The sequence below is a fragment of the Diadema setosum genome, chromosome 21, assembly GCF_964275005.1.
Source record: "Diadema setosum chromosome 21, eeDiaSeto1, whole genome shotgun sequence".
NCBI classification, from domain to species: Eukaryota; Metazoa; Echinodermata; class Echinoidea; order Diadematoida; family Diadematidae; genus Diadema; species Diadema setosum.
The window spans coordinates 1,541,685-1,554,136 of record NC_092705.1 but is presented as its reverse complement, the minus strand read 5'-3'; the positions used below and the strand labels follow the sequence as shown (position 1 = coordinate 1,554,136).

Sequence of the window (12,452 nt, the reverse complement as noted above, 5' to 3'; positions counted from 1 at the left end):
CCTGAGTATACTACACTACAGATGCACAACATGGCAATAACCTATCAATTCAGAGAATATTTCCTTTCTTCTAAAAAACAGTCATACAGGTCATTATGGCGAAAGTAGCCTCTGCACATTTAATTCTCTGTAAAAGATTTACATCTTCATGACAGTAATGCAAGTAGGAATACCTGCCATAACATGCTTTTAATACAACACAACCACAACATGGGCTCATTTCTCTTTTTGAGTAGTCCTCATGTGGTGATGGTGAAGATTTTAGCGCTCACTCTTCCAAACACTTGCACAGAGTGCGGACACATCTCTGTGACATCTAACTTAATTAATAAATGCGTTACCTTTTTGTTGCACTTTTCACACCGATAGGCATTGTCCCCCTCTAGGAGATCTCCCTTCACAAATTGCTCCAGTGAATCTAGAAGGTTCTGGTTGTTGCGGATGTCCACATTCAGAGTCGTGAACATTGATTCCCTTGAGTATCTGCAAGAAATTCACCAAGTTCAGACTCTCATTAATGACATCTTAAATATCAGATATAAATCAGTCACTAAATCACATCTAGACTGTTGGTTTCTCACAATGCAGGACTGGACTATCAAAGAAATCAATTCCAGGAAATCAATAGGGGATAAATGTCAAAATTATAATCTATTTGTACAAACTATTCAATTTCATGTACTCATTTTCAATTTTGATAGTGACTCATCAAGAAACAAGAGTAGGCTTTTATTTAGCACTTAGTCTGGAGTAAGCTGACTAGGAAATAGGATCAGGGCCGTGTTTTACTAACACAATAAATAATCCAAGCCAAACAATGAACCTCAAGTTGGACAGATTCAGATCAGATCTAGTTGGGAAGGATACACAGACCTTCGAGATTAATTCTAGAATGTAGCAAAGTGAGTACAAGATTTTGTTCCCAAATGGCTTTGTGAAATAGTTCCTAACTTCTGAGAAATGAATGATCCCAAAATTGTCCCTGAGATCAGTTGACTTGAACTTGGGACTGATTTTAGAGCTTAGTGAAACTGGCCACCAAACATTGATGTTGGGGACCATCACTGGCTTCGACACTCAATCCACGTACCTGTGGGGGCAGTCTTTGCATATCATCTGGTCCGCGTAGGAGCCCCCGAGCACTTTGGCAAAGGCCGGGTTGGCTCCGTGGGCCTTGAGAGCCTCGTCCAAGCTGTCCACTAGACTGTTGAAGAATTCGAGCGCATCATGCTGCTCCCGAAGGTTGACTGGTTCTCCTGCCAGCCTGGATTCAGGTAGGGGATAGATCGGTGTGGCATATCATTATTAATAGGCAGGGCTCAACACCAGGGGTAGCCCTGTGGCCCACTAAAAATCAATGTCAGGTCAACAGAAATTTAGAAAATGGTTATGTTTTAGTGGCAAGATTGGGCAACTAGGATTCAAAATGGAATGCTACGTTTTCTTTGACTTTGTGCTGCTACATTCCTTTTTCAGGCCACCAGAGAAAAAAGTTAGTAGTCCAGATTCCTACCAAAATATGATCATCTGTTCCTTTGTCATTATCAACAAGTTTCACCCAAATCCATTCAAAACTTTGAGTTGTTTTGCAAACAGACAGACAGACAGACAGACAAACAGACATATCAACACTGGCAAAAAATAGAGCCTCTTTGGTGGCGGGAACAAAATAAAATGACTGAACTCATTAAAAACTCAATACCCTAAGAGAATTGTCCACAGAGGTAAACAAAGCAAAGCAAAAACTACAAGAAAAAACTCCCAACTCACTTGAAATGCTTCCAGAAGCCCCTGGGGACGTAGTACTGGAGTTTGCTCTCAGCCAGGTGGCCAAAGATGGCCTGGACATGCTTGAGGACACCCAGGTTGTATTCCTTGGTCTCCTCCTGTTTGCTCATGGGTGGACCCTCCTCAACCACCGAGCTGCCAATCTCCGAGTCAACAATGTCAATGTTGCTCTGTGGCAGGACGGAAGGCAGGAGGAAGATGGTTGAACCAATGAAATGGGTTCTCTCTCACACTCTGTTTTTCTATTTTTATTTGACTAGTGGTAACATACTGTGGTCCGGCATACTTAATTTTGGAAATGATTCGCAGCATTAGCCTTATCATACCGAGGTAATATGCAAGTAGCATTAGCTTACAGGTACATCTTGGGTGGAAGCAAAACATAAACTACTGTAGTCTCATACTTACAAAACTCTTTTTTGCTATTCATTTCAATAACAGAAATAACACCCCAGCACTTTTTTTTTTTTTTTGGGGGGGGGGGGGGGGGGGAGGTTGGGGCATAAATGGAAAGAGTGAAGAAATAACGATCACATGCATTCTCAATGCTACCTTTTTTATTTTTCTGAAGGGGAGGGTGAAATCATATAATTTCTGCCTATTCTCAATTGCACATTATATCTTTCAACATACATGCATAATATCGATTGCATTCACTTATGGAATCCAGTTAGGAAGTAATTGTTGGTACAAGTACTGCATAGCAGGTATGGTCTCCTTGCAAGAAACAAATGACCCCTTTCCCCAATCCCCCCCCCCAAAAAAAAAAGTAGAAAGAGGATAAGAATCTCTTACCTCATTATCTTGCTTTTCATCGTTATAGAAGTCATCTTCTGTGTCTATAACGGCGCCCTCCGCTGACAGAACGGCTCTTCGGATTTCTGGCACCATATACACCTGTTAGGAGTGAATCATAATGAAATGAAGTATTGCTTGGAATGAAGTAGTAATTCACAAGAACCAACACCTACATAAACCAGTACTGCCTTAACCCTAAAAAGACTGGGGGGCCTAAAAGGCCCCCCCCCCTTGACATTTCGCGCGATTACTCTGCAACATGCAATGCTCTCGCCGCGATGCTCTATGACTTTTTTCTTTCGAGTTTCCCGCACATTTTGACACCAAATTTGTGACGCCCGCGGGTACGGTTCTGAAGTTACATAACTTTTTGTACATGCACGTGAGGCCGAAAATGGCTCGAAAATGTGATTTTGTGTACAAAGTCAATGCAAATTGAGTTTTTTCAAATGGTTCATAAAAATATGCTTATTTTTACTCTCAATGGCTAAAACTAATTTGTTTTAGGAGTATTATGCTTCAAAAAGTGTCTGCCAGAAATTAAAAAAAACAACAGAAAACAAAAGGTCGAAAAAACAAAGAAATAATGAGAAATTTACAAAACAGTAAAATAAATAAGAAATTAATTTTGATGCCGAATTTTTTTCAAGTACATTTGCTAAGAATGCCACAAAGAATAATTAGACCAAAAATGAGCAATTTTTGAGCTTTATTTACTGATTTAGATCAAAGAGTCTGATTTCTGATTAGCATAATTAATCAAAATAAAATAAAAGAAGACTATTTTGGAAAATTTAAATATACGATCTTATAGATCACATCGCACACTACCATTGTGCAAATTTCCGCGGCGATTGCGCGATCCACGGCCGAGATCTTAAGGGGGGGCCCTTCAGGCCCCCCCCCCAGTCTTTCGAGCTACCAAAATAGCCCAGTCTTTTTAGGGTTAACTAGGCCCCTTCGAAGTATTTCAGGATTTTTCTCCCGTTCTTGGCGACATGTGCAACTTTTAACAAAGGGGATATATTTTCTATTACAATTAGGATAAGGATTGATTTGTCCAATACTTCATAAAAACCACATCTAGATAAACAGAAAATACACAGCATATAAATACAAACACATTCAGATTCATGTTGTCAAGTATACATAAAGTTACTGACATGTCTGGATACAAAATATAAACATCAACGTCAGGAATTATGAAGCATTAGGAACTTGACAGGAAGGCGGGCCTTCACTTACCTGTTGGAGAACTGAATTCATGTAGCATGTGGCTCCAGCATTCTTTAGCCCAACGAATCCCTTGTTCGGGCGGGGACCCACCGGTGGTAGATACTCCCACTCTGTCAGGGGTGCGTCGTTTCCTGAAGAAGGTTAAAAACAAGAAAGTATTCACAACTTGGTGAATGAATGAACCACTCGAAGCAAACAGTATCCTCTTTCACCCACCAGCATTCAGGATATGTCAGCTAGAGGGCCAGTTTCAAACACTCTCCAACCACTTGCAACCTGCAACCACTGCAGTACACCAAAGAAGCTTGGCACAACCATTACCCTGTGCCTCGTCTAGTTGTGCAGCTGTGACATTATGAAGTAGGGCCCACGAGTACCATGTACACTGCATGAGCATTTGTTTGTTAGATGCTAATATCAGAGGATTGGATAACTTTTTTTTTTAAAGTTCTCCCCCCCCCAAAAAAAAAAAAATAGATCTGCACACTCAACTACATGCATGTCCATTTACACTACTTTCACACAACACACATGTGCACACAAATGTCAATACAAAAATACCCTTGAATCGGGGGGTAATAAAGGCTTCATCGCTTTTATGCACAATAGTCTCAAATGTAAACCAGCCCATGTTTTTGGCTCTGCTGAACCACATTACATTGTAAAACTAGAAATTTTCGCAATACATAAAACTTTCACAAGTTTCAGGAAGAGCCAAGATGCATGAAAGTGAAAAGTGTTTGTCAACACAATGCATTAAATGCCAGTCATGGATTCGCAAAAGTTTTACGCCATGAAAAGGCCGTCGGCTCCAATTTGTGACAGTTTCAAGCAGCGACTGTATCTGGTTTTACGGTACACTGCACATTCTTTTAGGACAATGGCATACGACTTTTAAACAGAAAAGTGTTCAACAACAACAGCAAAATTCACATTTCTCCATTCAGTGTGTTAACGTACCTGAATAGTACATGTCAGTGAGAGTGTCGGCTACAAGTTTCAGGTTTGGCACACAGTTCATGCACAGCGCCACCAAGAGGTCAAAGGCAGCATTGATGGTGGACGACGTGACACACACAGGGACTACGGGGTCAAGCGGTGTCTCGGCGCCATTCTTTAGCGTCTGGACGACGATCTTTGATGCCGGAAACAAGAAGTCATCCATCAACTCCTGTCAAAGAGAAAGAGAGAGAAAAAAAAAGGAACGATTTGTCACAACCTACTGGAAATTAGTCAGAAATCTCTTTGCGCTGACTGGATGAAAACTAACACGAGACTGAACGGATTTTAAAGACTTTGTAGTGCGGGGATTAACAGGTGGTTGACTGCATCTACTGTAAATGTCGATGTTTTTGCGTGCTTAATTTTTCGCGGTTCAAAAACATATTCTTTAATTTGCGGTGAGCAATTGTCAACCCATTCGGAAGGTGCAGAGAAAATTGTGAAGATATTTTTGTGGGTTTTGGAATTCACACTAGCCAGAAGTAGCGCGAACTACGTGAAAATTAATGTACAGCAAACATTTCTGCATTTACAGTATCCTCATTCGATTCACACTGGGGTAGGTTTGAAACCACAAATAACATCCATCAACAAATATGTGCATTGAAGCATATGTTCTTCAGTAATGGTCCACTCCAATAGAGATTTTGCAGCTGTGTGTACTTAAATAGAGATCAGTGGTAAAGCTGTACACAATTTGTGACAGGGATTCCTGAATATATCTTAGCCAGGCCATCCTTCCCACTCTATGGTATCCCCATGCTATGGGGTCTCTAACAGGCAGCATCATGAGGGTAAATGAATTGATCAGATTATTCAGATATCACAACACTAACTGGTATTGAACACCAGCACACTAGTAATGAAACAAGGCATGGTAAATCAATACATGCTTGCTTGTCACTGGCTACACACATGACCAAAGTTCATAAAGACTGGAGAAAATTGTCCAGACAAGACATAAACGGCATTTTATACCTCAGCCCAACAACCAAGGGACAAGAATAAAAAGAGAGTGAGCACTGAGATTTCATCCAAACCTTTATGAGCTGGCAGCCATCCTTCTTGGACCCCACTTGGAACTTCTTCTCGCTGGACATGAACGCTAGGAGCTCTCGGGTGATGCCCAGATGACCCTCCAGTAGAGTGTCCTCACACACACTCTCACCTGATGTCAGGACCCCATCCTATGAAATGTATCAAAAGGAGAGGTCTGGTTGAATAAGTGTTTGCAATGAAACAACACTGTGGGAGGAACTTTATGTCTATACAATATGTATGCCCACTTGACCCCTTGGCTCAGATAAGCTAAGAATAAAACTCCCAACCTTCACATCGACCCCCTTGACCAAAATTTCTTTATCACGTGACTTACCCTGACTTTCTTGAGCCAGTCAATCTCATTGTTGAGGAGAGTCTCAGCGTTGGGCACGGGGCTGTTTGTGACGTAACCGTAGTTCAGCAACCGACACAGGAGCTGGAAATACTCAATGCAGGAGCCAGGATGCTCTTTGGTCTTGTTCTAGAAAATCCACCAGGAAAGAAAAAAAGCGTCGCTTACATTTCACCAGAAAACATTACTCTTTTTTGATAGGTGTGTATGTTGCCATAGATGACAGCAGGAATTGACATTACACAAGCAATGCGTTGTTTCTCTACTGCTTCACATGCGCTAGCTTGGGCGTGATGAGTGATGAGAAAGGTCTTAGGTTCATACTGTTTCTCTATCCTAGCAGCCAAGACTTATGCACAGGAAATTATATCCTACAAACATAACATCACATTCTTTGACTATAACATCAAGAAAATACAATCATTTACATATTGCTAATTTGAATGAAACTAAGAAAAAAAAATTATGATAATCATTTTCAGCACTATTCTAATAAAAACAAAATAATAAGAACAATTATCCTAAGTTCTAAGTAAGGAATAATATGGGAAGATTTCACAGTAAAAGCAGACAACCCTTCTCTCATTGTTCATAGCCTCATCTTACAGGTTATCAAACAATACTTCGCAGCAAATATGCAACTCTGGATTCTGAGAGTGGATTAACTTATCTTAAAACTACTTTTCTTTCTTTTCTTTTAAGAGGGGGTGGGTTTTAGACTAAACCTTCGGAGCAACTACCTGAAGGACCGAGAAGCAAAGGGTGATGAAGAAGAGAAGAGGGCGATGTCCAGATGAACACTTGGTGGCAATCAGCTGGAACTGCTCCATGGCCGACACTCTTACAGACCTAGATCGCAAGAAAAAGTAATAATTAACCGAGAAGCCGACCCACTGATATTGGCTCCACATCAAATGAACAATACTTAAACAAGATGGCATATACAATATGTAATAAAACCTACTAAAATCTATTATTTACAATTCCAAACAAACATCCGTTATTGTCACTGCAGTTTGATATACATATTGCATGACATAATAAGATGTCATGAAATCCATACTCTATTCCAAACGAAGTTGTACAACTCACACAAACATCACCATAGTGAAGATGACATCGAAACACACTTTGCAAAGATACCTCTCTTGTAACAGTATTAGATATATAATCAACTCCTGTGTACAAATGTATATAGATGCCATTTACTATCTTCACATTAAAAAAAAGAAGAAGAAGATTGTGCCTGTATGGACACCAAAGGATGTATCACATACCTCGTTTTTGCTAGGAGGAGGAGGTCTATGATGCAGCACTGCCATGCCTTGTCCTTATTGAGGGCATCCAGGGCTTGTGGACAGAGGGCTAGACACACTGTCAGGACTTCTAGAGCTTCTCGGCACAATGCAGCATCATCTCCATCTGCCTCACCGCTGTCGGCCTAGGCATCACAAACAGCGATAGGAGTGTTTTTATTAATGCAAACAGCGATATGAGTGTTTCTATTAATGCAAACAGTGATACAAGTGTTTCTCTAACTAAAACGATGTCATGTTGTCATGGGCAAGCTCGTACTGTCCCACCACATTAACTACGTTGGATATTTAACACGTTCTGAACACACCGGGAACCTGGTACTGTTAACTCATAGATGGGACCCTGGTATACCAGGTTCCCAAAACGAACGCCAAAGTGTCTGCATTCATGGTGTAAATTCATGTTTGCATTATTCTGAGTTGGATAAATTACTTCACTACAAAGATCAGCATTTTTGCTGTCAATAACTCTTCTGCATCTGTCTCAGAACTGTGTTCATTTTGTGAGATTTACCTTTTTAAATGGAGTAGTGTGCTTGTTTTGCTGCAAAACTCGCATGCAGACGTACATAGCACTCAAGGCTGAGCTCAATAGATTTTTGACTTTCGCTGACCCCATTTGGGTTCTCTTTTCAAATGTATGTGGTGACTCAAATGGCTGCTGTTTCTTTCATGCACCAATAACTAAAGTAGTCACTGCAGAAACATACAAGTCTTGTCATTACCACTAGTGACCTAACTCTACATAACATCAATGGTACTATGTGATGATGATCATTGGGGGGGGGGGGGGGGAGGAGGGGTTAATGAAATGAGATGACCACACCTTCTCAAAGGACTTGTGGACCTCCTCATTTGACCCATGTAGTAAATGGGAACAGCCACAGCCAGCTGACCACGCGATCTTCTTGATGGCTTTTACGACGCTAAGATCCAGGTTGTCGGTCTTTGCCTTTAGGGGAAGAAAGAGAGGAGATAAGCATTCATCTCCAGCCATCTACATGAGCAGCTCTTGGCACAAAGTATAACGAGAGATATTTTCAAAATCATCCTAACCAAATGTATGATGCTTTCAAAATTTGATGGTACACACAGTATTTCTCATTTTTTCTTCAGTTGTCAACCATATCTATGAACATACAGGTAAAATAATGAATCATAATCCTTGTAAATACGTCCATCACAAAAACAAAGAACTGTCAGATGAGTAACAAACTTTGACTGCAATATTCATACATTATGATTTTGAACTGGGCCCCAAAATTTGCTGAAATGGGTAGCTAGCACCCACCTCTTCAGCAGCCTGCCTCCCCAGCCGGACGGCTGCATTGCGCAGCACGCACTCTGCGTTGGGGTTGGGGATGTGCTGCATGGCTTGCTGCAGCACCACAGCCTGGGTGTGGGTGCTCTGTGAGACGGAGGACTGGCTGGGGCCCCCGGCCGGGTCCGTCTGGCATGCCTCGGCCACCGCCGTGATGCGGGCGTAGGCCAGCGTGGTAAACATCAGCTTGCCGATCTTTAGCACCATAAGAAGGGCAGACCTGGGAAAGGAGAACAAGTGGATGGCCCTGATTATTCTCCTCTAGCTTGGCCAGCATCGTAAATATCAAGTTAGGAACACACAAAAAATCTCACTAATAATCACAGCAATGAGATTTTCCAGCTGTGCAGGAACTATGTTAGGCTACTCTTGTCAAAGAACTTCAAAAAAAAAAAAAGAAAGAAAGAAAGAAAGAATTGCATGCATTTGAAAATTTGCATCACATAATATACATCCTGAAATTAACAAAGAATTATGCTTCAGAGCCAAGGGCAGTGATTGATTTCTGTATCCCACTCCTATTTTTTACTTCACAACAATGCTAACTACAAGCCATGTATGATGGGGTGACGACATTACATCAACACTGCAACCAAGAGGTTGAGTTTAGGAGAAAACATCTCTTCAACTTACCGTCTCGTTTCCATGTCTGCATTTGGCAAGAAGTTATTCTTGGTCAACATGTTCATAACAGCTGACACTCCACCGCTCTTCAAGAAAGTATACTGTGAATTGTGAAATAGGAACAAAAATTGATCAATGAGTTTGCAAGCATACAGCATAAAGATGCAAGCCTTAAAAGTACACTATGGGTGTGATGCAATCTAAAATATCATTAACTTTCTAAATATATGTATTCTGCTTTACATATCTCAGGCAATGTGTTATGCTTGTATTATCTGTTTACCTTCCCTGTAAAACATCTGAAATCAAAACTAGAAATTCAAGACAATAAATTCATAAAATGCTACACCTCACAGATTTAGCATGTTTTCTTCACAGTCATTCCAACGAAAGTTATATCGTTCCCACAAAAGAATTATTTTACTTTTTTAGGTTTCTTACACTAGGTATCATCATGAATTCACCAATGACTTGAAGATGAAGAAGAGTTCAGCAATTCAGTGGTTCAATAAGATGGAAGATGAACACTTACTTGGAATTCAAATGCCTGTTCACCATGTGGTTGTTTTGCTGGCATCAGTAAAGAGTAAACAACCTGTGTATACAATGAAACATGCAAACATAGTAACATACTCTGCAACCTATTAATATGGAGCACATGATATTTCTCAGATATGAGAAAATAATAATGAAAACAGAAAATAAAACACAAACAATTTTAAAGCAAACTGAAGTGCAAAATCAGATATTTCAGTAACAGAGTCCACTTGATTAAATCATTATCAAGAAATACTCCAACAATGGGAGGGGAATATGATTTTCTTTCCTTTTTTTCCACCAGTTTTAAAGGTAGGGAATCCCATTTGCATGCCTTAAATGAAGAGTTGTATAAATACAGTGGTATGTTGAAGAGAGTATCATTTTAGAAACTCCCATAAAGTATTGAAAGTGGAAGGTAACATTTAGTACATTTTTATTGACTGTTAGATTTTGAATTGAATTGTTTTCGGGGCTCACCGTAAATTCCAGTACATTACTAGGCTACCTTTGCAGACCCATGCACTGCATGTGTGTCCATCATGTATATTTTGTGAAGAAAGTTCATCAAAACTTACAAACATTTCTATATACATTCTTGCCACACACTCTATATGCTGTTACATCAGCTCTTATACTTTTAGATTTGTGTTTATAGATAAAAAATACAGAAGACTGCAACAAAAAGGCTTAAGTGTGGCTGACACACAGAACTACTGAATAGTTGAGTTTTGTGCATTATTCAAATTGTAGATAACTGTTGACTTCCAAATTTCTCAGCAGTGGCCTAACAAGTCCCCTGAGGTTCATATTTAATGTTTTGCTGCATTTTGGGAGGTCTGTAAAAGGTATCCCTACCTTTAAGGCACACAAAGTTTTTAGTCATCAACTATATGGTAGCTGAGGTGGGTTATGCTCAAGAAATGATGCAGCGAAGCCAAGACTCACCTCAAGATGATAGAGAACCTGGGAGGATGAGGAACCAAAGAAGAGTGACTCTAGCGTCGGACACGAGGACTGCTCGCCAAGCTTGGAATTGCTCTTGCAGATGTCAATCAGCTTCTCCACGATGTTTGAGTCTGGGGCGGCACGATAGCGCAAGATCAAAGAGATCGATTTGCAATTAGAGTTTGAATGCAGTTTTGAGAAATAAAAATCAGTTTGCAAGTCATGTTTGAACGCAATTTAAAACTTCCTTTTGAACTACAAAATCAACAAAACTATGATAGTTTGGAGATAGAGATAGTGATTGATGCTTTTCATGTACGACCAAATAGAGCTTAGGCTGTGCACCAGCACAATTTTGTCAGCACATAATTACAGAAATCAAATAGCGCCGCCGCTGTTGGAGCTTGTACATTTATATGCGATAGTGAGAAGCATCATGTAAGTTTCCCTCTAAGAGATCACAAAGACTTTCTACTCACCTGCTGGGATGATCTTCAGCAGTGACCTCGCCCCGTCCCTGAGAGCACTGATGTTGAGGCTACAGCCTAGGTCAGCAAGGTGGAACATGAACTCCACATAGGTGTGTTGTAGGGACATCAGCTACGGGAGCAATGAGAATAGTGTAACGGCCATCAATGTGACATTTGTAAATCATCACGCACACTGCAGAATGTTGTGAACTCACTTCCCTGTGCATGCCAGGATGTTGTTAACCCCATGTGCACTCCCACAGCCTAGCGAAAATCTGCCTTGCACAGGGAAGCATGTTAATGACAATCTGCCATGCACACAATGATATATGCTCTGCTACAAACTGAAAATTACTACGAAAAGTGGAAAATACATACAATTCGAGACTAGGATTTAAAAACAGAAAATAGGTGGGGGAAGAACAACTTATAAGGATTGTGAATGTAGATCTTATTAGTATTCAACTCTCATACTTGCACAACATTGTTCAGGGTCTAAAAAAGCAAACAAGCAAACATTACAACAAGGTGTAGGTTAAGGATAAGACCACTGATAATCATGGATGACTTCATCACACATTGAAAATGATACTGCAACGCTCTGAGGACAAGATTTTGTTTTAACCCATTGAAGACTAGTCTCAAGTATACTTGGGCAGGTGTCTATGGGAAATGCCTGTTGTAGCAAAATCAGCCCTTCCTGAATGGGTTTAAAGTAAAAAATAAAAAATAAAAATAAATAAATAAATAATGGCAGAAGGTAATGGAAATCTCAGTTACAAAAAGAACACTACAACATGATAATCTGTCATTGCAAAAAACATTTTTTTTTTTTGTTTACAGGAAAAAAAAATTCTGCCCCCCCCCCCCCCCCCTCTTAAAGTCTGATGCAATGAGGGTTTGATTGACTTGGAATCATGTGATACATAGAGACCAGTGCATGGACTCACCACCCCTGGAAGACACTTCTCTGCCTCCACATTGGGTCCATCGTAGGGGTGGTGGGGGGAGCCGCCTGA

General features: G+C 40.4%; 1 protein-coding gene across 1 annotated transcript in view; it reads right to left on the bottom strand.

Moving 5' to 3' along the window:
* The window catches only part of LOC140244944 (ubiquitin carboxyl-terminal hydrolase 9X-like), an 84,705-nt gene that overhangs the window by 16,927 nt on the left and 55,326 nt on the right, over positions 1 to 12,452 (bottom strand). Inside the window, exons 29-44 of the mRNA XM_072324551.1 lie at positions 11,443 to 11,563; positions 10,964 to 11,094; positions 10,011 to 10,073; positions 9,488 to 9,579; positions 8,825 to 9,074; positions 8,360 to 8,485; positions 7,495 to 7,658; positions 6,958 to 7,066; positions 6,200 to 6,346; positions 5,865 to 6,011; positions 4,783 to 4,993; positions 3,832 to 3,953; positions 2,584 to 2,685; positions 1,771 to 1,958; positions 1,091 to 1,264; positions 342 to 483 (exon numbers count right to left, since the gene is read on the bottom strand). Coding sequence (XP_072180652.1) covers positions 342 to 483; positions 1,091 to 1,264; positions 1,771 to 1,958; positions 2,584 to 2,685; positions 3,832 to 3,953; positions 4,783 to 4,993; positions 5,865 to 6,011; positions 6,200 to 6,346; positions 6,958 to 7,066; positions 7,495 to 7,658; positions 8,360 to 8,485; positions 8,825 to 9,074; positions 9,488 to 9,579; positions 10,011 to 10,073; positions 10,964 to 11,094; positions 11,443 to 11,563 — 2,289 coding nt within the window. The remainder of the gene's footprint in view (positions 1 to 341; positions 484 to 1,090; positions 1,265 to 1,770; positions 1,959 to 2,583; positions 2,686 to 3,831; positions 3,954 to 4,782; positions 4,994 to 5,864; positions 6,012 to 6,199; positions 6,347 to 6,957; positions 7,067 to 7,494; positions 7,659 to 8,359; positions 8,486 to 8,824; positions 9,075 to 9,487; positions 9,580 to 10,010; positions 10,074 to 10,963; positions 11,095 to 11,442; positions 11,564 to 12,452) is intronic.